A 27,063-nucleotide genomic window follows, 5' to 3' on the forward strand; every position below is an offset into this window, starting at 1 on the left:
GCTGTGCATTACTGTGAGACTACACTAGCCATGTATTACTGTGAGACTACACTAGCGGTGTATTACTGTGAGACTACACTAGTGGTGTATTACTGTGAGACTACACTAGTGGTGTACCACTGAGAGACTAAACTAGCTGTGCATTACTGTGAGACTACACTAGCCATGTATTACTGTGAGACTACACTAGCGGTGTATTACTGTGAGACTACACTAGTGGTGTATTACTGTGAGACTACACTAGTGGTGTACCACTGTGAGACTAAACTAGCTGTGCATTACTGTGAGACTACACTAGCCATGTATTACTGTGAGACTACACTAGCGGTGTATTACTGTGAGACTACACTAGTGGTGTACCACTGTGAGACTAAACTAGCTGTGCATTACTGTGAGACTACACTAGTGGTGTACCACTGAGAGACTAAACTAGCTGTGCATTACTGTGAGACTACACTAGCCATGTATTACTGTGAGACTACACTAGCGGTGTATTACTGTGAGACTACACTAGCGGTGTATTACTGTGAGACTACACTAGCAGTGTATTACTGTGACACTAAAAACTACTGGTGTATTACTGTGAGACTACACTAGCGGTGTATTACTGTGAGACTACACTAGCGGTGTATTACTGTGAGACTACACTAGAGGTGCATTACTGAGACTACACTAGCGGTGTATTACTGTGAGGCCACACTAGTGGTGTACCACTGAGAGACTAAACTAGCTGTGCATTACTGTGAGACTACACTAGCCATGTATTACTGTGAGACTACACTAGCGGTGTATTACTGTGAGACTACACTAGCGGTGTATTACTGTGAGACTACACTAGCAGTGTATTACTGTGACACTAAAAACTACTGGTGTATTACTGTGAGACTACACTAGCGGTGTATTACTGTGAGACTACACTAGCGGTGTATTACTGTGAGACTACACTAGCGGTGTATTACTGTGAGACTACACTAGAGGTGCATTACTGAGACTACACTAGCGGTGTATTACTGTGAGGCCACACTAGTGGTGTACCACTGAGAGACTAAACTAGCTGTGCATTACTGTGAGACTACACTAGCCATGTATTACTGTGAGACTACACTAGCGGTGTATTACTGTGACACTTAAAACTACTGGTGTATTACTGTGAGACTACACTAGCGGTGTATTACTGTGAGACTACACTAGCGGTGTACAGTAAAGTATGGTTATAACGAACTCAAAGGGACTACTAATTATAGTTCGTTATAACCGTAGTTCGTTATAAGCATATATACAGCATAACTACAGCAAATAGTCGGGACCAAAAAGTAAGTTCGTTATATCCGTCAGTTCGTTGTAAGCGTGTTCATTATAACCGCAGTTTACTGTATTACTGTGAGACTACACTAGCGGTGTATTACTGTGACACTAAAAACTACTGGTGTATTACTGTGAGACTACACTAGCGGTGTATTACTGTGAGACTACACTAGCGGTGTATTACTGTGAGACTACACTAGCGGTGTATTACTGTGAGACTACACTAGCGGTGTATTACTGTGACACTAAAAACTACTGGTGTATTACTGTGAGACTACACTAGCGGTGTATTACTGTGAGACTACACTAGCGGTGTATTACTGAGACTACACTAGCAGTGTATTACTGTGAGACTACACTAGCAGTGTATTACTGTGAGACTACACTAGCAGTGTATTACTGTGACACTAAAAACTACTGGTGTATTACTGTGAGACTACACTAGCGGTGTATTACTGTGAGACTACACTAGCGGTGTATTACTGTGGTTGGTTGGTTGGTTGGTTTGTTGTTTAACGCCGCACTCAGCAATATTCCAGCTATATGACGGCGGTCTGTAAATAATCGAGTCTGGACCAGACAATCCAGTGATTTATATCATGAGCATCGATCCACGCAATTGGGATCGATGACATGCATCAACCAAGTCAGCAAGCCTGACCACCCGATCCCGTTGGTCGCCTTTTACGACAAGCATAGTCACCTTTTACGGCAAGCATGGGTTGCTGAAGACCTATTCTACCCCCGAATCTTCACGGTTCTTGTGTATTACTGTGAGACTACACTAGCGGTGTATTACTGTGAGACTACACTAACGGGGTATTACTGTGAGTCTCAGTGTATAACTGTTGGACTACACCAGCGGTGTATTACTGTGAGGCTCAGTGTATTACTGTGGGACTACACTAGGGGTGTATTACTGTGAGACTACACTAGCGTTGTATAACTGCGAGTCTCAGTGTATTACTGAGGGAATACTCAAGCGGTGTATTACTGTGAGACTACACTAGCAGAGTATTACTGTGAGACTAAAAACCAGTGGTGTATTACTGAGGCTACACTAGCTGTGTATTACTGTGAGTCTCAGTGTATTACTGTGGGCCTACACAAGCAGTGTATTACTGTGACACTAAAAACTACTGGTGTATTACTGTGAGTCTCAGTGTATTACTGTGGGACTACACTAGCGGTGTATTACTGTGTGACTACACAAGCAGTGTATTACTGTGACACTAAAAACTACTGGTATATTACTGTGAGTCTCAGTGTATTACTGTGAGACTACACTAGCGGTGTATTACTGTGAGACTACACTAGCGGTGTATTACTGTGAGACTACACTAGCGGTGTATTACTGTGGGACTACACTAGCGGTGTATTACTGTGACACTAAAAACTACTGGTGTATTACTGAGACTACACTAGCGGTGTATTACTGTGAGACTACACTAGCGGTGTATTACTGTGACACTAAAAACTACTGGTGTATTACTGAGACTACACTAGCGGTGTATTACTGTGAGACTACACTAGCTGTGTATTACTGTGAGACTACACTAGCCGTGTATTACTGAGACTACACTAGCGGTGTATTACTGAGACTACACTAGCGGTGTATTACTGTGAGACTACACTAGCCGTGTATTACTGTGACACTAAAAACTACTGGTGTATTACTGTGACACTAAAAACTACTGGTGTATTACTGTGACACTAAAACTACTGGTGTATTACTGAGACTACACTAGCGGTGTATTACTGTGAGACTACACTAGCGGTGTATTACTGTGACACTAAAAACTACTGGTGTATTACTGAGACTACACTAGCGGTGTATTACTGTGAGACTACACTAGCGGTGTATTAATGTGAGACTACACTAGCGGTGTATTACTGAGACTACACTAGCGGTGTTTTACTGTGAGACTACACTAGCGGTGTTTTACTGTGAGACTACACTAGCGGTGTATTACTGTGACACTACACTAGCAGTGTATTACTGTGACACTAAAAACTACTGGTGTATTACTGACCAGGCCCAGCAACACAATGATGGGCAGCAGCACCAGTGCTGTGAAGGCCATGGACACCACCGTCGGTGGCCGCTTCTCTTCAGGGTGGAACACATGCTGCAGAGACAAGAAAACATTTCACCTAAATCGTCAGCTGGACATCATTAACAACCATTTGGTATATTCCCCTACATCAGGTTTCACTAGAAAAATCAACCATATTAGACATTCTCTTTTTAACAACATTCCGTCATTGTTGAAGTCATATCTCCAATAACTGATTCACTAACATAGCCTCAATCAATTTTACTGATCATCAGAGAAGGAGTAACTAGTGGCCGATGTGAATACAGTAATCAGCTTGGACCATTGATGTGAGGTGTGCTTGTTAATTAGGCTTGATTTGACATTGGGCATTCTGTTAGGTTTCCTGAACGGGATTTTGACACATCCAGTTTGACAGATCCGAGAATAAATGATGATACGTATTAAAGGAATTCGCAGGGACCGAAAGGTGAGTTTCAGACAACCAAGATTGACACAACCAAGTTCAACACACGGCTGGGACGAGTCCAAATTTAGTACCCGCTGTAGGTTTCAAGTGGTAGGTACAAAATGGCCAATTGGGAAACGATTGACTCTACACCTGTCAAAATGTATTTAGATACACATATAAACCGATCTGGTCATGCATTGTTGACTTAATGCAAACATAATAAGTCAGAAAGAAATGTGAACATTTGTCACTTATAGTGTAACCATCGAATTCTAGATAATTTGCCATTAAACAATTTAGTCACATGACTAACCAAGGGTCGTGGTAGTCCTGAGGGTACTTGGGTCCTAGTCAGTACCCACCCAACCTGAGTACCCGAGTTAACCGTCCCAGCCCAATTCCACATAATGAGGTTTGATTGTATGTATCTATGCATCTTATTTTGCTGTCCTTTTTCACATTAATGCATGGTTTGTCTCCCCTGTCAATGCCACACAGTGGCTCAGGAAAGTCTATGGAATATGCAGGAGCCATCCCACACCCAACAAACAATGGGGGACTGGTTTGTTCTCCAACGATGTGGAAAAGGAATATACATCACACCCAAGGGGCTCTCAGCTCCTATCTGCCACACAGACATCCATTGTAACAGGCTAGGCCTGAACATAGGATGACAATGTTGAGCAAGCAAGATGATACAAATATACTGCAGTAAAGATTTGACCATGCCAACAGATCTCGGCATACCTTGATTTCGGGTTTCTTGGCATACTGGCTCTGTGCCTCTCGTGCTGATGCAGTTCCCTCTGGGAAGGTCAGCTGGACATCCGCCTAACATACAACAAATCATGCTTAGACAAGTACACTAACCACATGGGTGCTACATGCTAGAATAGACAATGTAATACACAATGTAACATTGTGTTTGTTGAGTGGTGATAATATCATTACTACAATAGATTTAAATTAAAACAGGTTTCAATCAATGTTTTTAAGCACATTTTGCAGAACTGAACTGGAAACAACATTTTAGGATTTCCTTTCAATATAACACATAACACCACTCTCTGAATTATGAAGCATGAAAAACATACACTTCGACAAGATCGTAGAATTCTGTTTTTGAATCAACACTTATGTTACATGTCCCCGAACATTACACTTACAGAATAACAATACTAAAATACTCATATGCCATTACATTTGGAGGGAATAAAAGTCTGTATATGTTGAACAGTCATTCATAAATCTAGCCAGAACTTGAACTCCTAAAAACAAAAAACAAGCCCTCCTTGCCTGCTTAACACGCCTACAGTACTAGCAGATATCTCACCAGAATCCATGAGAAAGGATTCTCAATAACAGCATCACCAACAATCAGCTCCATGCTGTACTTCCCTGACAGGTACCCAAACTCCTTGGCACTGGCTCCAACATCCTGTCAACAATCACACAAGACATATACGACATGTAAGCATGTTTACATACTGAACTAGTAATTGAAAATTCTTTTGGGGGGCAAATGCATAACATCATTATTACTAGAGCTGGGTATTGCCCCAAATTTCGTATTGCGATATATTGCGATACATTCCTCTGTATTGCAATACGTACTGCAATATATTGTGGAAGAAAACTTATTGAGTTCTGTCCACTGTTTAAAATTCTCTTACCTCCACATTGAATCACAGTACAATCATACAAAGTTAAGCTTTATTCAAAGTAAAAAAAAGGGAAAAACCAGAACATTCAGACAAAACAGACAATTGTATTTGTGTCTGACTGGCTGTGCTATTTGACTCAAGAATAGCTGTTTAAGACACCATAATGGTAAAGTCCAACATGCAGTAAATATTAGTGGTATCAATTCTCCAGACTCAGTGACATCATGGGTGCGTTTAGCTCATAGGTTCAGGAAGAAATGTTGGAGGTATTTATGTATAATATGGGTCCAGTGTTTGTGGTAACATAAGTTTGTAATTGTTTATCAAAGAGCTGTTCGTGCAGTTTCATCCCAATGACATTGCAGGTAAAAATATAGACAATATTAGTTGTTTTAACTCTTTCAACACCAGTCAACCAGAAGCGTTTACTGCTGTGACACCCAGTCACCAGAGATTCCTGTGTGATGGGTGAAACCAACATTTATCAAAGAAAATATCTGCTTGTAAAACATCTTTGCTACTATATGTTATACACCATTTGAAAGGTCTGATCCTATTGTTTATAAATATGAAAGTTATGTTGATCACATTATTTAAATAATGCATTTACAACTTAATTATGTTCGTTGTAATTAAAAAAGTTGTAAGCTAACACATTCATAACGTCCAGATTAAGGACCAAGGAAGCGAAAATTTGACGATTTTCAGCAAATATACGATTTCATAAAATGCACTTACCTATTTCCTTTTTATTTTTATAGTTTATGTTATTGGAAAAGCATTTTAAAAAGAATTATCAATAGTATCTGTCATCACCTATTTCCCGATAACAGCGCCTGTCCGCTCACATGAAGAAATACCACTGTTTTCGAGGCTTCGTATGAATAACACGTTCGTCGAAGACTGGCATATGACACATCGCTAGAAAGCTCATTCTTTCATCTACACGCTCGTAACATCGCCTGGAGTTTTTCGTAGTTAAAAAAAATCGATTTTATTGGATAAAAATTGGTTTCTAATGACGCTTTGGCGCCAAAATCTGCTACAAGGTTTGTGATTGGTCAAATTTGAGCATGTGATCTAAGGCAGTCAATCAAATTACAGTTGTGGTATGAATTTTAGATTTTGACGAAATCTTTTTGTTAATCCTGCCATTCTGAACATCTCAAGCAGGAAATCGCGATTTATATTAAAAATATGGTGCTTTGTTGATGTATCGTGCTAGGTTACGAGTTGTGACAAAGATTTTTCATGCATATATTTTGGCATTAAACATCGTGTCCGAGCCGAGAATTTAGGCGACGAATGCTGAGATGTCATTTGATTTACATTACAAGCGATCGCACGAAAAGATGGAAATAATAACTTAGCAGTAAGTTTGACAACTTTTAGATATATTTTTGTTGATTGTATCTATAACTTTGTATACTATATTCAAAGCTTTGCCTGAATCGTCTTTATTTTGCTCTTTGACATGTTTGATATGGACCCGTTTTCGAAGTGGGTGTCCGAGATTTTTATTTTAAATAACATTATGGGAAATAGTGAATAATTTCTTAATCTATTGATAAAAAATGATAAATTGAAATGGAATACGTATTTCAGACATTGTGAAATGTGATAGATTTAATAAATGAAAGATATGACTGGTAGGTTTAAAAAAATAAATACTATTTTGACGTGACTACGGCTTGGCCGGTCTACCGGCCTACGGTGTCTGGGAATGCTTCTTGGCCGGTATTACGGGCCTACGGTGTTGAAAGAGTAATAATAATTAGGCATAAGGAAGTTGAATTTGAAAACACAAAATCATTGTCAATATACCGGTACATCACAAACGTATCGAGATATGTAATTGTTTCATTTTCATATTGCGGTATACCGGTATACCGGTAATACCGTGCAGCCCTAATTATTACATAATCAGAGTATTATGTCTATTTTATATATCTATCCTGCTGTACATATTGCACATTGCTCTTACCAACGAAGTCCTAACTGGGATTGAATGACAATGTAGTTGACACACCTCCTACATGTCATTATTGTCTTCGCATACTTCCCTCAGGACTGGTGGTACAGCCAGGAAGGAAGACGTCTGGCATGCGAGGGCCCTTGGATAATGCAGGATAAGTATATCAAATAGACATAATACTACGTAGAGTGGTACTGTAGGTTGGGCTTGCACGAGGTGGTTAGTCTTCGTTACTTTTTTGCAGTCGGCACCTGCAACAGAAGCAGACGTGAACAACCAGAGATAACTTTCAGTTCTCGCAAGGAGACCAAGGTTAATCGTTGGATAACCAAGTCTGGAATTGCGCTGTAATGGTGAACCTGTCCCCTCCTCAAACCTGTGAATGGTCTGACCGAGGGGGCATGGGGGTAGGCTGCATTATTGCTGAGCAACCACCAAAGGCCCAAAACTATGCATGTCTTCCACGTCTCCCACAGACACATTACGGAGGTAATGGCTTGCAAAGACAGTGGTAGAGCTCCAGAAACAATGGACTGGATGGAACAATTTCTGTAAAGAGCCATAGTTGAAGCCAGCACCTAGATGTCATGGGGGTTCCTGGATCTGGGATGCTGCATTATGTGCCTGTAGGATTATTGCTCTTAGCCAGGTGCTCCTGGATATCTCTCCTTTACAAGTCAACAAAGTGTTAATGAAGAAGCGGCACCGGTTCGTCCTTCTGGGCCTCGCTGCTTCCATGAAGGCTCTGAGGGTACAGAAAAGACATAGCAGAAGCTCATCCTGGTCCTCCACCACGACAATAGAATGGAGGGGAGATATGGTAAAATGTCTATCTTGTTGGCCAGGCTGCTGACTTTTGGCAATAAAATCCCAGCACAAACCAAGATGAACCGACCCTCTGGGATGTTGTTCCCACTGATGGACTTCTGAGTCAGGTGTCAAAAAGAAGCCCTGTCGAGTGGTTCATAGGGATGTTGTCTAAATACGATGTTCATGCAGGAGGACGGCACTTCAACCTGAAACAGCTTGTAATAGCCGTCAACTCCGGTATCGTGGATAGCTTCCTGTCTTGGGCAACAGCGCAGACGGTGTTGATGGCGGACAGGTACGTAGCTATGGTACTACCCTTGAGATGTTTCTTTAATAATGTTAGGTTGAGCAAGCAGTCGGCTACGAAAAGCGCCATTGCATCTGGTGTGGTCACATCTTTTAGCCTACAGAAGGTCTCAAAGGAAGACCATTTGTCATTATATGGTCCACTGGTGGATGGTCTAGGGGGCTGGGCTATGCCTTGGGCGATTCTCCTTGAGTAACCCATGGCTGTTAGCACCTTCTGCAGACAACCCTCCCAGGCCTAAGGGCCGGCATTGGTGACAAGAACTTCGACAGCTGCTTATTGTGGCTTGTGGCAAACAGATAATTCGGTTGCCCAACTGTTAGCACAGTAGATGCAGCTTCCACTCTGTGGTGGATGGGCGGTCCGGTTGTGATGTTCCTGCTCTGGATTTGTATCTCGCACTGGCCTTTAAAGGAATCATGTCAATGAGGTGGTAAAAACGGAATGTCTGGTTCAAAAGGAACGTAGACAGGGTTGATCCCTGCTTGTTGATGAACCAGATAACCATTTTATTGTCCATGGCGATCATCAACCTGGCCTTGGTCATTGTGGAGCTCTATGTTTTGTACTGCCAGGGTGACAGCTTCTTGTACCAGATTGTTGATATGCCGCTGTGTTTGTTCTGAAGATCACAGCCCTGTCACTGTCTTATTTAAGAAGTGGGCTCCCCATCCTTTGAGTGAGGCATCTACAAAAGGTGATGGGACGACTTGAAAACTGTCAAGGAGACACCTCAGGCGTTCGATGAGACCGACCACCAGTAGAGGTATTGGCGTAGATGGTCTGGCATCATAACTAGGCTCTATATTTGCTGGAGCCAGAAACAGTTGTAGCGGTCTGCCGTTAAGCTGTCTCCTGCCTGTGAGGTCTTGAGTCACTGTGAGTAGGCCTAGCAGAACTAGCCACTGGTTGCCTGATTGGGGGCCTGCCAGAGCCAGCTGGACAAATTTGACTATCTTGTCCCATTGGTCTGGTAGGAGGCGCAGGAGGCTGTTGGGGGTATTGAAGAAGCCTCCTATGGGCCAGTGTTAACACCGACTTCCTGGCATTGATCAGCCAATCCAGTTGGAGAAGCAGGTGCATCGTAAAATCCCAATGCTGAAGAAGTAGTTGCCTCTCTTGGTGATTCAAGAGGCAGTCATGTATGACATGAAGCCGAGCCTCCTTAAGCGTAGGTAGGAGATGATAGGACTCGTAATGCGTGTGAATAGCCACTGGGGCATTCAAATTCCAAACAGAAGAACAGCCCGCGGTACTTCCTGTGCGCCTGGTGGATCAGGATGTTGAGGTAAATGTCTTAGAATAGGAGGTGGTTGTCTGGACGGACCGACATACGTAGCAGCGCCAACATGGTCAAGTTTTTGTTGGTCCAGTTCGACTATGGCCTTCTTTTCCAGCAAGCTGTTGATGATGATGGCGGGGAGCTAGGCATGGTCTTGACTGTACTCCACTGATGACAGAGTGGATGTCAGTGGGGGCCTTCTATGACGGGGAGTTGGTATCCGTGTTTTAGTATATTTATTACAAACAAGCCCCCAAGGAGAGTCCAGTTCTGCCAAAATCGAGACAGTCTTCCCCCAACTGGTGAGGCGGGGACAGGAACAGCTGAGGGAGAAGCTACCAGTCGTGTCTGTCCTCTGGGGAGTCACTTCCTGTCTCCCCTCCTCCTGGAGAAACCGGAAGGGCCTCCACGGTTGGACCCAGTTTCCACTAAAGGAGTCCTTGTCATGTCGTTTCTTGGCTCGTGGTGAAGTCCCAATGCAGCTGGTAGGAAATTGTCTTTCATCGCCCGAAAGGGTAGAAAGTATGGCTTGTCTGTCCTCTATTCTCTCCACTTGCTCAGCCACTGGGGCTTTGGTGTTGTTAAATGTCCATAGTTGACGATGTCCATGGTTGGTTGATCAACATCGCTTTAAAACGTGGATCCAATGTTCAAGCAGCTAGATAGCCCTGTCTCAGTAGAGTCAGTGATGCCAACATCCAGGACAGTACAGACTGTAGTTGCTGTTTATCATCAGTATGGTATTCACACTGCACGCCAACAGGTGGGAAAGTGTCCTCCGTTATTCCCTATCTAGGGACGAGATCTGGGGATCTGTGTTCTTGAAAGATCCAACTCTGGAGGAGCCAGTCATTCTAGACAAGTCCTTGTCCATGGACAGCAATGTTCCATGCTTTCTGTGCTTTTCCAATGCTTCCTGGCATGCTTAGGTGGTTGAGAGGAAGTGGAATGGCTGTCTAATGCCAAGAAAACCTCGTCTAGGTTAACCAATGCCTCTTGGATGAATGTGTCCGGTGGCAGATTAATGGAGCCCACCCTCAATGTGACATGCCTTCTGGGGGTCTGCGCCCTGCATAGTTGATGCCGCTGTCGGTAGGGTACGTCGGAGAGGGTATGGAATTTTCTGAGGAGGTCAAGCGCCCAGGAAGGAGGCACATCCACTGGAACGAGGAAGCGCTTCAACTTGATGTGTGACTGGAAGTGTGACTGCATGAGTCTTTGTCTCAGGCTCGACCATCATTACGAGGCGATGAAGCAGCAGAGGAGGTCAGACATCCTGCGACAAGCCTGTTGTTGTTTCCTTTTGTTATCTACTCTGAGATAGGTGAGGAAGTCTGCGTCTGAACGAGAGACGCAAATGGGACACAAGCTGGATGGGAGACACGAGTCGGGAAATCCGGACAGTTTAGATGAGGGTCCTTCGCCGATTTCTCGCCTTTACAGAGATCTCACCTCAAAAGAATAGATTCTTCAGAAAAGGGCCCGGATGTCATGGATGTCATGTTGGGCAAAAGAATACTGAAGACGCTACTAGATCGTCATTCATTTCTAGTTAGGACTTCATTAGTAAGAGCAATGTGTAATGCAGGATAAGTTAAAAATAGATTATTTTGGCAAAATGTACATGTTTCATGTGAAAACCACTTCTTAAGTTCTAACATACCAAGTCAAACTTCATGGTTTGTGATGAATCTGCTTCGGTCACAAAGATGATCTCCTGCTTGGTCTGCACATTGGTCAGTCTGACGAAAGCCTGCAAATGTGGTAGGAGAAATAGGATTACAATGCACCCCAGTTTACGTTTCCCACAAGTAATACCAGTGTATAAAATTATAAGCGTATAACCTGATACACGTTGTTGATGCAGAATCACTAACCGCATGAAATGTCATTAACACACACAATGTTTTGCATGGGTTCTCTGATGGAATTTTATGAATTGCAGCAATGTCTCATTTCATATATTAAATATCAATAGCTTGTTTGTGATTACTTGCCAGCATGTCTCTCTAAGGTTCTCATTCTAAAATTAGAAAATGTCTCATATTTCTTTCACAAAGACAGGGGAAAGTTTCTTAAGAAACTTAAGCTGTTTTGAGTACAATAGGAAACATAATATTGACCCAAATCTGAACCTTTTCCAACTGTTTGCTCTTGGATCATGTTCGGTCCATGAACCAATGCAAACTGTCAAAATGCAGAAATTGGGAAAGCTATGCGCAATTCATGCATAATTTTCAAAACATGGCATTGATTGCATTTAAAAGACAGTAAGGGGCCTGCATGTGCAGTAGTTTCCTTACATGCACTACCAAATTAAAAGGGGAAGTAACTCATCCCAGATTGCAATTGCATTCATTTGGTAGAACTCTTGTAATTCAAGCAATCATGCAAACGATGTATGCAAAATCAGCTACAAAGTTTACATAACTTGATATCGTGCATCATTATTGCATATGTTCATGGACATTTACAGGCACGTTTGTACTTCATACATAAGTAGCATAAATTCAAGGTCTTTTCACCCTTGCACCCTGTTGATAGTGATTGAACCATTTGGGACTTGCAGCCAATGAAATGCACTGATAGTAGAGGGAGACACATAGGGCAACAAAAAACAGGAAGTTTATATCCAACAATTGAAACAGTTGTGCAAGTGATGTAAAACATTCGGGAAAGTCAGTGATAAAGATCATTATTAAAAAAACCTAGCTACATGAACACTCCCAATGATCCAATAATAGCATTTTTAATGCACAGGGTGCTGCCTTGGTATAACACTGTTTTATGGTTTTTTTAAAAGCAAGCCACTTACCTGGTGAGCTGTGATGAGTTTGCCAGATACTTTGTCCTTCAACTGGAACTTCATAATTATCTTCTGGTGGGAGTCAGCTTCTTGAGTTTTGGCTGCCTTGCTTGGGTGCACAATCCTGAGGAAATAAGTTTTGTTTGTTTGTTGTTTAACACTGCACTCAACAATAATCCAGCAAAAGGAAAGCAGTGTGGACCAGACAATCTAGTGATTGACATCATGAGAATATATCCATGCAAATGGGACACAATGACACGCAATCAACCATGTCACTGAGCTTGATCCATTCAGCGGCATCTCACGACAAGAATTAGTTTGTGTGGATCAACATACATACCAGGAATCTAAACACTTGTCCTGATGAAATATTAACGAATAATTTAATATTTTCATCTTTTAAAATCAATAATGATTAGCAATATATTGTCTGAGATAATGTTTCTGACAAAAGACGGACAAAAGCTATATTGCCAAGAGACAGAAGAAAAAGGCTGTTGAGCTGGGAGCATACTTTGTGGTCCTGGCTGCAGTGGTCTGGTCTTTGTCGGCTACGCCTATCTCCACATTCTCAACAGACACTTGAGTTGTCACTTTCACATCCACCTGACAAACATCAACACATTTCAATGCATGAAAACCCTTCACAAAAATATACTTGCTTATTGCTAATAAAAACATCCATAGCAATATGAATCTCTTTTTCCAACTGCATTATCATATTAGAGCAAAGCATCTACTTGAAGTGCCCAGGCAATCTGACACCTACCTCAGCTCCTGATGTGCCAATAAGGCGACTGTCGGCCTTCTGGGGGGAAATGGATATTGTCAACTTGTAGAAGCCCCGAGCTGGCTTGGACTGCATGAAGTCAAGCTCATACAGAGACCTAAAATTGCATTAAACGTATATAAGGCAAGACTACATCATGTACAGTACAGACGCATCAGCTGATTTACTACTATATACAGTGTGTAAAAACCTCTGAAGCAACTTGCCTGAAGTTGTCAATGTTTGTAGAATTTAGTATAGACATGCAGAGTATCATGACCTGGGCCCACTTGCAAAAAGCGATCTTACTGCTAAGATGATCGTAACTCCCATATTTTAACATACGCTTACAACAGTCGTAGCACTAAGATCACTTTGTTCAAGAGGGCTCTGGTAGCTGTTCCCATCAGACAGAGATAATTCACGTAGTCAGGCTTTGAATGGGTGGCTAAACCAGCTTAAGTCCCACACTCTATTCAGAGTCCAAGTATGACAGTTTGTGTCTCCAGCAAGTGTGTAACACAAATACAAAAGTCAAAATGTCAAAGGATTACTGACAGCTTAACACAAGCTTCAGAATTTATCACTGTACACACCAAATCACGTTTTAGCATTTATACTCACAGGTAAAAGTTTATTTTAACACAAAGAATAATGCCACAGCACTGCAGCTCAAATGGATACGCAATCAACACAATAAAATATTGATGAGAGACACTAAAAAACGTTCTGTACACACTGATATAAGACCATGGTCTAAAAATGGTCAAAATTTAAAAAATACAAACAAACCGAACTTATGCGTTGAATCCAACAACTAACTAGACATGCTAAACAAATAACAATTTGACCAAATATGACTGAAAATGGCCACAAAAAGAATCTAGGAGTGTGGTCAATGAGAGAATCTAGGCACGTGGTGAACGAGAGAATCTAGGCGTATGGAGAGAATCTAGGCATGTGGTGAAAGAGAGAATCTAGGCGTATGGAGAGAATCTAGGCATGTTGTGAAAGAGAGAATCTAGGAGTGTGGTCAATGAGAGAATCTAGGAGATAAAAAATGTCAAAATAAAAATATTTCACACGTCCATTTTGTGCACTGAAGCAGGCCTTACATCGTGCCTCATTGAGACCACCTCAAAGAAAGGGCTGGCGAATGGCATTCCATGTGTGAGGAATGATGAGTCGGACTACAAACAATCGCCTTCAAGACAATGTTCACCTCAACGTCTGTGAACATGTTCTGCCATCTGATCAGAGAAGAAGACTCATCACTTAAGAGGTGCTTCTCAATGAACATTGTTGTGCACGACTGGAGAAATCTATGTTAATGTTCTTTCAGTCAGGGTTTGCCTTGTGGCTGGGGGCCTCTCATGCCTCGCCATCTGTTATTAATTTGACGAATCATGATGAAATCACATTAAAATAATCAATTGTGGTGTTTTTCGGAAGCAATTTCTCCTAAAATGCAGCATCTGCAAGTTTCAGTAGGTTGTGCTTGAAGGTTTTTCAAAAGCCCCATATAAACATTTGGGGTTATAGAAAGTGAAATCCATGTCGCAGTAACTTTTGGCTGAATACACATAAATGAGCATTTGTGATTAAATGCAATGTTTTTATACTTACCTGACGCTACACAGTGCTTTAGCTTCCCTACCCCATACAAACAGACAGTACTGGAACGAAAAGACAGTTTAAGCAGACCACAGCCCGTGCCTCGGCATCCACGAGTTATCCCCCTTGGCCCCTACTCCTCATATTCTTCACTGGATGACTTCAGACGTAGTGTACACAGGTGGTGCCAACGGTAAGGCGGAGGAGGAGGATGGAGTCCGAGTGGACCTATAGGTGTAGCGTCAGGTAAGTATAAAAGCATTGCATTTAATCAGAAATGCTCATGTTTTACCTTACCTGACGCTACACAGTGATTTATTCGACTGATGGAAGGCAGGCTTACCGTGAGAAGCGCCAGACACACTGAAAAAGCACACCAAAACCATCCAGCAGGAAAACCCAGTAGGCGACAGCAAAGTAGCGGCTCCCTGGACGGTAGGCAAGTGGATAAGATTCCAGTCTCCGGCTCATAAATGAGAAGAAGACAGGGCATGGATCTCATGTGGATTGGAGGCTGTAGGTGGTGGTAGGTCAGCACGATGATAAGCCCTCAGGATAGCAGACTCAAAGGGAGACTATTACGAGAGATCTCTGCAGAGCCACGGCTGGAAAGAGGGATGAACAGCCGCTGACGCTGCTTGCGATGTTGCTGAGACACCTGAAGATAATGTCGGAGGGCCCGAACTGGGCAGAGGGTGAGCACCAGGTCATCATCAGGGCCAACGATCTCCGAAAGAGACGGGACGTGAAAATGACGATCGGGTTGGCCGGGCAGTTGGTTTTTGGCGATAAAGTCCCAACAAAGGCCAGATGGTCACATCCAGGGCATGAAATTCGCTAAACAGGCAGCTGTTGCAAGGGCCAGGAGAAAGCAAGTCTTCAAGGTGAGATCTTCAAACGAGGCAGAGGCAAGTGGCTCATACGGAGCCCGGCGTAAATCCTGCAGAACAACACTGAGATCCCAAGCTGGGGGGCCATATTTCTTAGTCTGGTCCACCAGTCAAAAACCTCCGACCATGGCAAAAAGGGCCGGGACCGATGATAGCCTGGAACCTCTAGCGATCTTGAGGACAGAATTGAGCGCAGCAAGATAGGTCACAATCGTGGAACCAGCCCAGTGACGGGATTGGCATGGAAAAAAAAAAATTCAGCCACTTGTGGAACGGTGGCCTCCACTGGAACGATGTGCCTGGACAAGCAGAAGGCCTGGAACGACCGCCACTTGTCATCGTATAAGGAGCGAGTGGAGGGTCAATGAGCTCTGGAAATAGCCGCCGCAGCAAGAGCTGAAAATCCTTTAGCAGTCAGTGACTTCTGGAGATACGCCAAACGACAGACTGTAACCATCGGGGTCTGGATGTGCTTGTCTGGTGTGAGGATTGAGCAGCAGATTTGCCATGCCGGGAGATGCAACACAGGCTCTCCTGCGAGCTGAAGGAGCTTGGGAAACCAAATCCGGGACGGCCAGTAAGGCGCGACCAAAAGCAGATCCAGAGGACAGGTCCGGGTCGCCTTCTGAATCACCTGGGGGAGAAGAACTTTGGGTGGAAAAACACACGCGCTTAGGCCGACCTAGGACAGGGCCAGGCCGTCTGCCACCCAAGCAACTGGGTTCGGGACTGGAGACACATACACCGGCAGTTGGTGGTTGCACACCGTTGCGAAGAGATCCACGTTGGGAGTCCCCAGGCGATCGCACAAGAACCGGAAGGCTTCCATGTGGAGCATCCACTCTTTTGGGGACGGACGATCGGGTCTTGACAGGGAGTGGGCTAAGACATTGTGACAACCTGGAATGTGACGGGCTCGTATCAGAAGAGGAAGACTGTCGGCCAGATGAAACGGGCGAAAGGTCTGCTCCAGATCGAGTTGACCCTTGCCTCTTGATGTAATACACCACCGTGGAGTTGTCTGAGGTGACCATGAGACAGCTGTTGCGGAGGATCTGGCGCCAATGACAAATCGCCTGAATGACCGCCTCCAACTCCAGATTGTTGATGTGCCACACACGTTCCGAAGGAAGGAACCGAATCCCTCTGCGATGAAGGAACGCAACGATGGGATAGGTTATATGTGTGAATAACCAAGGAGCCGTGGAAATGCCAAATGGGAGCACTTTCCACTGAAAGTGCTGGCCCCGGAAGATGAAGCGGAGGAAACGACGATGTGTTGTCTGAATGGGAACGTGCAAGTAGGCATCCTGGAGATCCAGACTGATGAGGTAGTCCATCGGTTGAAGGAGGTGGCACAGAGATCAGATGGAGATCATCTGGAAATTTGGCGGAGGCACGAGATAATGGAAACCCTGGAGAGATGGAATGCGGTGTCCAAGAGATCTACTGCATTCTTGGCGATCAGTAGATCGATATTGGCCTGAAGATCCGGCACGATATGGAGGTTCCAAGGGGGTAGTAGTCAGAGGAGGAACGGCACGGAACTGCAGTCGATAACCGTGGCGGAGGATCCAGGTAACGAACGGATCCTGGAGCAGCTGCCAATTCCTCTAGTAGGTCTGAAGTCTCAAGCGATGGGAGTTGCCAGTTGTCGGGCATCCGAAGAAAGTCACTTCCGTCGCCAGTCCCCGCCGGAAAAGCGTCCTCGGCGGGGAGGCTTTGAGGACCGATCTTTGCTGGGGGACTGGCGTTTGGGCGGAAAAGAAGAGGGCTTCCGCTTCAAACTGGTCCTCTTCCCAACATATGACTTTTGCTGCTGAGATAGTTGTGAAGAAAGGAAAAAGAAAGACGGTCCATATTGCTAAGGAGTCAAAACTGTTGTTGATGAGTATCCCAACTCCTTAGCAACAGTCGTCATCTGGCCGTTGAAGAGCGCTGACCCAGACCAAGGTTGGCGCTTTAGTTCTGTCTTGAACGCTGGATCCCAGGAGGACTGCTTGAGCAGAGCAGAGCAGAACGTCTTGTGATGGTGAATGATCCAGTATTGAATGTAAGTTGACATATGAACCAGTTGACGTTATACCAATCCAGGACCGAGAGGAGCAGGTCATTCGCCTCTGATGGATTCTTGTCCAAACAGTCCTGGATGGCCGAGTTGGCAACTAGTGACACTGTCCCTGCGATAGCTGACGACGGCGCTTGACCTAAGTGGAGGCAGCAGTTGAGTCGTCAGGAGTATGAGATCGGTGACGGAGACCAGAAGAATGGCGGGACGAAGCGGGAGCTGGCAAGATCCGAGCTGACGGGGGGCAAAAGCAGATCGTCTGGACGATGCTGAAGTAGTTGCTCCCAAAAGGCACGAATCGCTGTAGGATTCATAAAATCAAGCGGCGCAGATGGCGCAGATTGGGGAGGAGCATCCGAAGGAACCATCGTTGGCGTATTCGGATTCGAAGTCGGAGGGGCCAGATTCAACGGAGAGGCATCTTCCCGAGGCAAGTGAGTCAACTGACTATAAAAGCTCAGTTTCCACCTTTGCCGAACTAGGCTGGTATTATGGAGTTACATTTTGGCTGGACTAACGAGTCTATGCATAGTCCAATCAAAATCGCGCACTGAAATCGAAATCCGGTTCGTAAAGTGTCATGCAGATTTCTGTCGACTGCAGGATTTGCAAAGCATGTGCACCGCTCACTCATTGTCAACAGATATTTTCTAAATCTTTTCATGCTTTTAATCAAGGGGCTCACGTTATTGTGCTCTTAGATAAAGCGCTACCTCGGTTACTACGCGTGGTAACGCATGGCTCCCAAAATTTATGTACACTTTTTATACAGACATAATTGTATTGTTGTTCGTTGTTCATTTGCACATAACGCTTCTCATTGCATAATCAACTGTTTATCGCTGAATGGAGTTCTAATAATCTGTTTGAAAACATCCGTGGCAAGTCCCGGAAATACAATTGTTCTGCTAGTTAACTTTTCACACTATACATCCTTTGATCTTAGAAGCGCATGCATGCAATAAAAGAGAACCACAAGCGAAGTTCATATTCTTAATTAGTGGGCAATCCAATTTGAGGCGACACTGTCAACTCACATGTAGTTGCTGTCACAACACGATGGTCATTCCTTTTGATTCGGATCAAGTAACCGTATCAAACCAATTAATCTGGCTTGAATGTGTATCTTTATTTGTATGAATGTGTATGAATGCGCACATGTAATAAACTCTCGTTTTCCGTATTTTAAGCAACATGACCAATCAATGCCACTGAAACACGCTGTACTTGCGTAATGAATTGTGATTGGCTCTTCACTCATAGCGTCTGTTACTACAACTATCAATCGATATTTTCATGTAAGTAGAGTACTTTCACATTGACTTGTAAATAATAACAAACATAATGGATATATTTTTTACACTATGAACCGTAAACAACTTGTATCATTGCAATGTGCGAGACAAGGCGAAGATCGTGAGATTGGCCGAGCGCGCTTCCCCGCCTCCGCCTCGGTTAAACAGCTCATCGTCTATAACGCCCACCAATTATTTGGACCCCATTGGTAGCGTTGTAGCGAGGGACCACTGTATAAGGAAGGGAAGCTAAAGCACTGTGCAGCATCAGGTAAGGTAAACATGATTTACTTTAATTTCTTTTGAATAGTGCACACTTGACTATGCATCCTTGAAGTTTTGGAAAAAGAGCTAGTTCGTATATATTGTGCAGTCAAAACTATATCGTATTATATTGTATCACATAAAGTAAATAGTCAGGCTAGTCAAAGGGCACAATTCAACTCAAGGTCCAAATGTGAAATGAAAAACGGAACATACATGTTGAGTCCCAAAGCAGGCCATGACATAAGCTCACTTGACTCTCAGTCAGGTGAACACTTTTAGCAGATAGTGAAATAACAGGAGGAACTTATGTACTTCAGTACACATTTGTTGATGTATACATGGTATTTCTCACGTTTCGTGCTCACGATCATGTCTTTGCATTGGGAAGAATATTCAGAATTCATTGTCTGCCTGTATAATGCATAACTCTCTTCACAGCTGTATATATTTTTAAAAAAACCTTGAGTTACACTATGTGAAAATGAAAACTTGACACTTACAACCATTCAACTCTTAGACCAAACCTTGTTGAAATTTTAACTATTATCTTTATTAATAAAGTTGCGAACATGATTTTTAAAAATATGTATGTATTTGCACATAACAATTAATGATATAAAAACACAAAACAGTGTCAAATAACAAATTTCTAAACAAGAATTTTCATGTGAAATAAGTGAGGTGGGTGTTGGAAAATCAAAGATGGCTGTTACTGATGGTATATGGTCTCATTTGAGAATAGACATCTTGGACTTTTACTGATGGTATGCTAGTTATAGGCCAAATATTTTTCTGCTAACCTAATATGACATCGTATGGTAACTAAAGACACTATAACAAATTTATTAAGCCGAAAAGTTTACACTCTCTGGTATCCATATCGCACGTGTCATGTCAAAATGAAAACTTGACAACTCTTCAAACCTTAGAGACCAAACCTTGCTGACAATTTTAAAAATAATTAATATCAATAAAGTCACAAACTCGATCTAAAAGACAGATTAATGTCCTTGCACATCACAATTAATGATAGTAAAACACAAAACAGTGTCAAATAACAAATTTCAGTCCAGAATTTCCATGTGAAATATGTGAGGTGGGTGTTGGCATATCCAAGATGGCTGTTACTGACGGTATACTGTCTCATATTAGGTCAGTAACAACCATCTTGGGCTCATGTGGGGTCATGTAGTTCTGCTCTCCGATTGGTCAATCTCAACTTGGGTCATAAGAAAATGCAGTACCTTAAGTTTAAGGAGGAGTAAAGGTATGAAATGCATGGAAGGTGTGTCAACAAATATGTAGCAGGAGAGGTGAGATGGGGAACACATATAACACTGACTTGTCGGAGGAGGAGGCCTTGAAAGGTTTCTTGTTGAGAACAATGGCCTCATCTCCCAAGTGACGTGCACTGTCGGCGGTTACAGTCAGCTGACCCAGAAGACCTCCCATCAGATTGGTCACACGCACCTGTAATACAACAATGGACAAGTGTGTCAACACATAACATTCATTGAGAAAGCCAGACTTGAGGTCAGTTTGTGGAAAGAAGGACATTTAGCCGAGCAGCTGCCTTACCTGTATGCTGGACGATGACTGACTGACAGCAACAGGACTGGCAAGGGTAACAGCAATGGGGATGTGATACTGAAATATAGTCAATATTCTCAATATATGTATATTTCCAAGTCATTTACATAAGTAAAACCTTATGATTATCAAGTCATTATAAAAAAAGTCATTCACTCAAATATCATGTTATCTTGGAAACAAATGTCCCGTGCATGTTTTGTCTCCCATGTCACTGCCAGTGTCTATGGAATATGCAGGAGCCAGCCCACACCCAACAAACAATGGGGGACTTGTTTGTTCTCCAACGATGTGGAAAAGGAATATACATCACACCCAAGGGGCTCTCAGCTCCCATCTGCCACACAGACATCCATTGTAACAGGCTAGGCCTGAACATAGGATGTCAACTTTGGTATTGATTGAACAAGTTTTTATCATCAATATAAAATTTAAAGTTTTTTTCCTTTAATCATAAAGATACTTGACGCAAGTCAATTCCTGGTTGCATTTTCTTTACTTAAAAAAATGACAAGATGAATTAAATTATACACAGCAAACTAAAGAAATACACCAAATAAGCTATGAATTCCAGGATGATATCCTATATTTGCGACCATTTTAACCCGTTATGGTCCCAAACCAGGTAACTGACCCAACATTTCTTTTAGCCCATGTCAAAATAGCTGCAATTGAAATTCTAAAATAAACATTTCTAATAACACCTTGATATCAAATGGCACCAGTTCAGTATGTGCTTTATATACTGAACACCAAAAGAAACACGAAATCTTCAAGTTCCTATTTAATATAGGAAAATGGTTGTGAAAACAGTTGGCTGCTATGGTTCCATTGTAATGGGCTTTAATTGTTTCAAAATGACCCTAACCAGAGTTAAGGGCAGTGAACTCTTAATCCACAGCGCTCAAACGCACGGACGTTGAAGTCAGTGTTGGATGGATACGCACGAAATGCACGTGCTGCTTGTGCTGCTTATGCCGCAAAAAACTGTCCACGAAGATGTTGTCTTTAAAAGCCAAGAAAGTGTCACTGTGAATAATTCACTCATCAACATCAGTGACAATGCCACGACTGTTACAGATCGATCGAGAGAGAGCTATTGGGCAACTTCAAGCTGGTGAGAGTGTTCAGAGAGTTGCAAACACCTTTAACGTCCACGTTTCCACCATCTACCGTCCGCAGGAAATATTCCAGACAACCAACAGCACCAGAGACAGGCATCGTACCGGCAGACCACGTGTGACAACACAACGTCAGGACCGTCACATTCACAGGTCACATCTGCAAGAACATTTCCTGTCGGCCAGTGAAACTGCTAGGAACGTCGTTGGAAACCACGGGAGGGCTCTAAGTTCCAACACAGTAAGACGGCGACTTCGTGACAGAGGGCTTCAGTGTAGGCGACCATCACAAGGTCCTGTTCTCACTCAACGTCACCGTCTCCTGAGACTAGTGGGCCCAAGCATGCTTGAATTGGCGTCATCAGCAGTGGAGAAGAGTTCTGTTCTCTGATGAAAGTTGGTATTGTATTGATCGTGCCGATGGACGTGTTAGAGTATGGCGACGTGTTAGAGTATGGCGACGTCGCGGTAAGCGCTATCATGACCAGTGTGTCCTTCTACGGAACTCGAGGGGTGGTCCTAGTGTCATGGTTTGGGGTGGAATAGGGTTAAATCAGAGAACTGACCTTGTAATCTTTCAGAACATTGGAGCTGGAGGGACAATGGTGTCACTGCTCAGCGTTACATCGATCAGGTGTTGAGGTCCCAGGTTGTACTGTTTTTTGCAATACATGGCAACTTCCAATTTCAACAGGATAACGCTCGTCCCCACACCGCCAGGATTACTCAAGCCTTCTTGCAACAGCACAATATCAACACCACGTCCTGGCCGGCTCTTAGTCCTGATCTCAGCCCTATTGAACACTTGTGGGATGAAGTGCAGAGACGTTTCGACAGGGCGCGTTCGAGGCCAGGGACAGCTGCACAGCTCGAGGTTACCATCCTGCAGGTGTGGCGTCACATCCCCATGAACACTATCAACCGTCTTATTCACTCCATGCACAGACGGTGTGTCGCGCTTGTGAATGCAAATGGGGGCCATACCAGGTATTGAGGTGTACCCATACTTCAGTTGACTTCAGCATGGTCACATGGTGTTGTGTTGATGGATACAGAAGATGTCTGATGTCCAGAGAACTGACTCTTTCTTATTGCTAACGAATTGTGTTGTATCCATCATTATTATGTTTATACCAGCTGAAACAAAATACATCATGTTTCCTATACCTTCTTGATTCGCGTTTCTTTTGGTGTTCAGTATATATAGACCCGCAATGTTTGGCAAGGAAATATTTAACAGTTTATTTGTAATATTCCATAAGTGAACCCACCCTATATTAAAACTTAAATCCAACTTGTCATGGAAACAAACAATAAAAAATTCTAAAATTCCTCAATAGCAAAAGGCACCAGTTCATTTGTGTCTGGTAAACATGCAAAGCTTTGTTACAAAGTATTGAATTGGGTTTTGAGTTACGCTCTGGAAACGAACACCACCTTCATTGGGGCGGGGGATAATTACAAATCCTTTCCTGAGTGAGTGAATAGTGTAAGCCACGATACATTGATAGGCAAGGTGTCATCAATGAGGTGGGATGTCAAAACAAGTAACCTGTACACCCAGGACAACTTAAAACCCTGTGTTTATTTGTTTGTTGTTTAACACTGCACTCAGAAAGTTTTCAGCTACATGAGGGCTGTCTCAAATTAATTGAGTTTCGGCCGGTCAAAGAAGTGCTTGATTTTAAGTGCAACATCCCACGAAAACAGGTATGTCGTCAATCAACCAAGTCAACAAGTCTGACAACTCCATCAAGTCACCTCATAAGACAAGCATAGATTGCTGGTACCTATTCTAACCCAGGATAACCACGGATGTGTTATGCTTAAATAAAAACGGAAACACATGTCATTTTAGAGAAGTAAACAAGCATGAAATACTCACATCCCCCGCCAATGACATGTCGGGTGTGTGCAATGCATTATCTCCTGTGAACTATGTTCACTGGGCCTTTTTGTAAATGGCCTAATTGCAGCACTAAAAAAAAGTTATTACTGGTGTTGTTTTTCTATCTGCAGTTTATGATAGAATATGTTACTGAATTTGTAATGAGTAAGGATGAGACATATGGACGAACAACTTCTTTATTACAATTGGGAGCGAAGGTTTCGGTGTAGGTTCTAACACCATTATCAAGCAAGTGAAGTATAGAGTATGGTTGACAAGAATATATATTGTTTATACAGTTGAGTAGGTTTAAGATCAGTTACACTGTTGTATTTGTAATGAGTTGTGTTTCTGTATGAAGTTAGTCAGTGAATGCAACAACTGTGTCCATGACACTTTTGGAGGAACATACACTCAAGCAATGCAGAACTTACCAACAAGAAAGGAAATGTATTCAATACTGTGAGATGACATTATGTGCCAAGTTTGGTAAAGAAATATAGTACGCTTTTCAAGATCTGCTCCGGAAACGAGGACTACCACCATTTTCAGTCTTAATCAAAGTCGTTGCCATGGAAACTCAAAAATTATTTTTTTTAAATCCCAAACTATCAAAAGGCACCAGTTCACCACTAGACCTATCTATGTGCCAAGTTTGGTGAAGAAATATGGTACGGTTTTCAAGATCTGCTCCGGAAAGGAGGACTACCGTCATTTTCAGTCTAAATCAAAGTTGTTGCCATGGAAACTCAAAAAATATATTTTTTTTAAATCCCAAACTATCAAAAGGCACCAGTTCACCACTAGACCTATCTATTTGCCAAGTTTAGTGAAGAAATATAGTACGCTTTTCAAGATCTGCTCCGGAAACGAGGACTACCACCATTTTCAGTCTAAATCAAAGTTGTTGCCATGGAAACTCAAAAAATATATTTTTTTTAAATCCCAAACTATCAAAAGGCACCAGTTCACCACTAGACCTATCTATGTGCCAAGTTTGGTGAAGAAATATGGTACGGTTTTCAAGATCTGCTCCGGAAACGAAATGTGACGGACGGACGGCACCTATTCCTATATCCCCCTTCCACTTCGTGGCGGGGGATAATAACATCCCCAGGGTAAACATTCCGCTACTATCAATGTTATTCAAATACATAAAGAGAACAAATATGATTAAGCTCATTGACATGAGACTTACCTTGTTATCTTTCAAAGTGCTGATTACAGACAAGAAGTAGTATGCACTTCGCAGTTGGTGGACATGTTTGCGGCTCAAAAAGTAGTTGGAAAATTTAATCACTTTGTCCTAAACACAAAATAGATGGTCATACACATGTTGTAAAAATTCACCTACAACAACAAAAACACCACTTTACTATTAAAAGAAGACTCAACGTTTCATTTTGTCCTAAACAAAGTTTTTTAACATGTCTCCCCTGTCACTGCCACACACTGGCTTAAGGAAGTCTATGGAATATGCAGGAGCCAGCCATCAACCAACAAACAATGGGGGGGACTGGTTTGTTCTCCAACGATGTGAAAAGGGAATATACATCACACCCAGGGGGCTCTCAGCTCCAATCTGCCACACAGACATCCATTATATTATTAACAGGCTACGCCTGACCATAAGATGTCAACGTTGGTACGTACAGAGTAACATAACATTAATGTGCCTTATTTCAGACGAAAACAAGCAATCCAAAAAATCAGATTAGAACTGAATAGCCTTAAAAGGGGTCTCCCCAGTTAGCTCAGTTCTAAAATTTAGGAGGATTAAGGGGATTAGGCTCTGTTCCTGACAGGTGAACACTGGTTAGCTCAAAAGCTTAGAAGGTGAAGTTAGCAATAGACAGTTGAATTCTGGTGATCCCCTAGAAAAGATTTGATTACCTGTCACGTGCATCATTCGTGTGTTGATAATCAACTATCTGTTGCTGCTACTTAAAGTGAGCAAAAATCACGGCCAGGTATGTTAAGATCAAGTTACGAAGTGTAGGTCATAACCATTATGGCAAACGCCCAAGTTCAAGTCCAGTTTATTCCTCACACTAAGGGTGATAGAATATTGGCTCATGCTGACTATCAATATACCACAAACAAAAAACCAGCCAGAAAGACACGACATATTGGAACTGTCTGTATCATACCACTGGGTGTCCATCGACTCTGAATGGGGGATTTTGAGCTAACTGGGAACTAACCGTTTAAAATCCCCCAAACCACAAAGAAGGGAAAACATTCGGTCAACTCTAGTAAAATCTAGATATTTTCTATATTTATATACTTATCAAATATCAAATAATAGATCTATACTGTTCTGCATTATTTTTATCATTATTACAATTTTTTAACTTATCCTGCATTACTCCTTGATGCATTTACTGCTGGTTCTTGACAGAATCAAGTGCTGTGTGATGTCTTGCTGAAGAAGTTGTTGTCCCAACTTGTTGTGTGGCTGATCACATCACACAGCTCCAACGTGACCACGGAAGTGATGCGGTCCTCAACGACAAACTCTCCATAAGTTCACGGCAGTTGTTGAGCGCATCTCTTGTGCAGATCTGCATCTACTTCAGCCAATCCTGTCCGCATATGGTACAAGAGTATGACGACATCCAGGTTAAAAGCAGCAAATAAATTAGTGTGCGCTAAAAGTCTAGAAACTGATTTACCAAGCCAAACAGAAGGCCAAAACTGAACGACTTCCACATCTTCCAAGGCCAAATCCTCAAATCATTGCTTGCAAAGACAGCGCTGATCTCCAAAAGCATCCTTCCAAGATGGTTGTAATAGAGCACTGGCTGTTTAGAGCCATCGTAGAAGCAACCACCAGGATCACATGAGGATTGTTAGCTCCCAGTGAATCAAGGTTGGCGCACAATCATAATGATACAGTGT

General features: G+C 42.7%; 1 protein-coding gene and 2 non-coding genes across 3 annotated transcripts in view; all 3 read right to left on the minus strand.

Annotated features, from left to right (window-relative positions):
* Positions 1–27,063, minus strand: part of LOC124136462 (dolichyl-diphosphooligosaccharide--protein glycosyltransferase subunit 2-like) — a 49,330-nt gene that overhangs the window by 6,478 nt on the left and 15,789 nt on the right. The window contains exons 8-17 of the mRNA XM_046502377.2: positions 25,361–25,468; positions 21,142–21,210; positions 20,906–21,033; positions 13,430–13,547; positions 13,175–13,266; positions 12,667–12,781; positions 11,515–11,604; positions 5,147–5,251; positions 4,561–4,644; positions 3,339–3,434 (exon numbers count right to left, since the gene is read on the minus strand). Coding sequence (XP_046358333.1) covers positions 3,339–3,434; positions 4,561–4,644; positions 5,147–5,251; positions 11,515–11,604; positions 12,667–12,781; positions 13,175–13,266; positions 13,430–13,547; positions 20,906–21,033; positions 21,142–21,210; positions 25,361–25,468 — 1,005 coding nt within the window. The remainder of the gene's footprint in view (positions 1–3,338; positions 3,435–4,560; positions 4,645–5,146; positions 5,252–11,514; positions 11,605–12,666; positions 12,782–13,174; positions 13,267–13,429; positions 13,548–20,905; positions 21,034–21,141; positions 21,211–25,360; positions 25,469–27,063) is intronic.
* Positions 4,271–4,496, minus strand: LOC124136501. The gene has a single exon (XR_006861388.2). It is a non-coding gene; the product is annotated as a small nucleolar RNA SNORA73 family (small nucleolar RNA).
* On the minus strand, positions 21,335–21,548 carry LOC124136503. The gene has a single exon (XR_006861390.1). It is a non-coding gene; the product is annotated as a small nucleolar RNA SNORA73 family (small nucleolar RNA).

The sequence above is a fragment of the Haliotis rufescens genome, unplaced genomic scaffold (genome assembly GCF_023055435.1).
Source record: "Haliotis rufescens isolate VD_foot unplaced genomic scaffold, xgHalRufe1.0.p SCAF_1, whole genome shotgun sequence".
Taxonomy (NCBI): domain Eukaryota; kingdom Metazoa; phylum Mollusca; class Gastropoda; order Lepetellida; family Haliotidae; genus Haliotis; species Haliotis rufescens.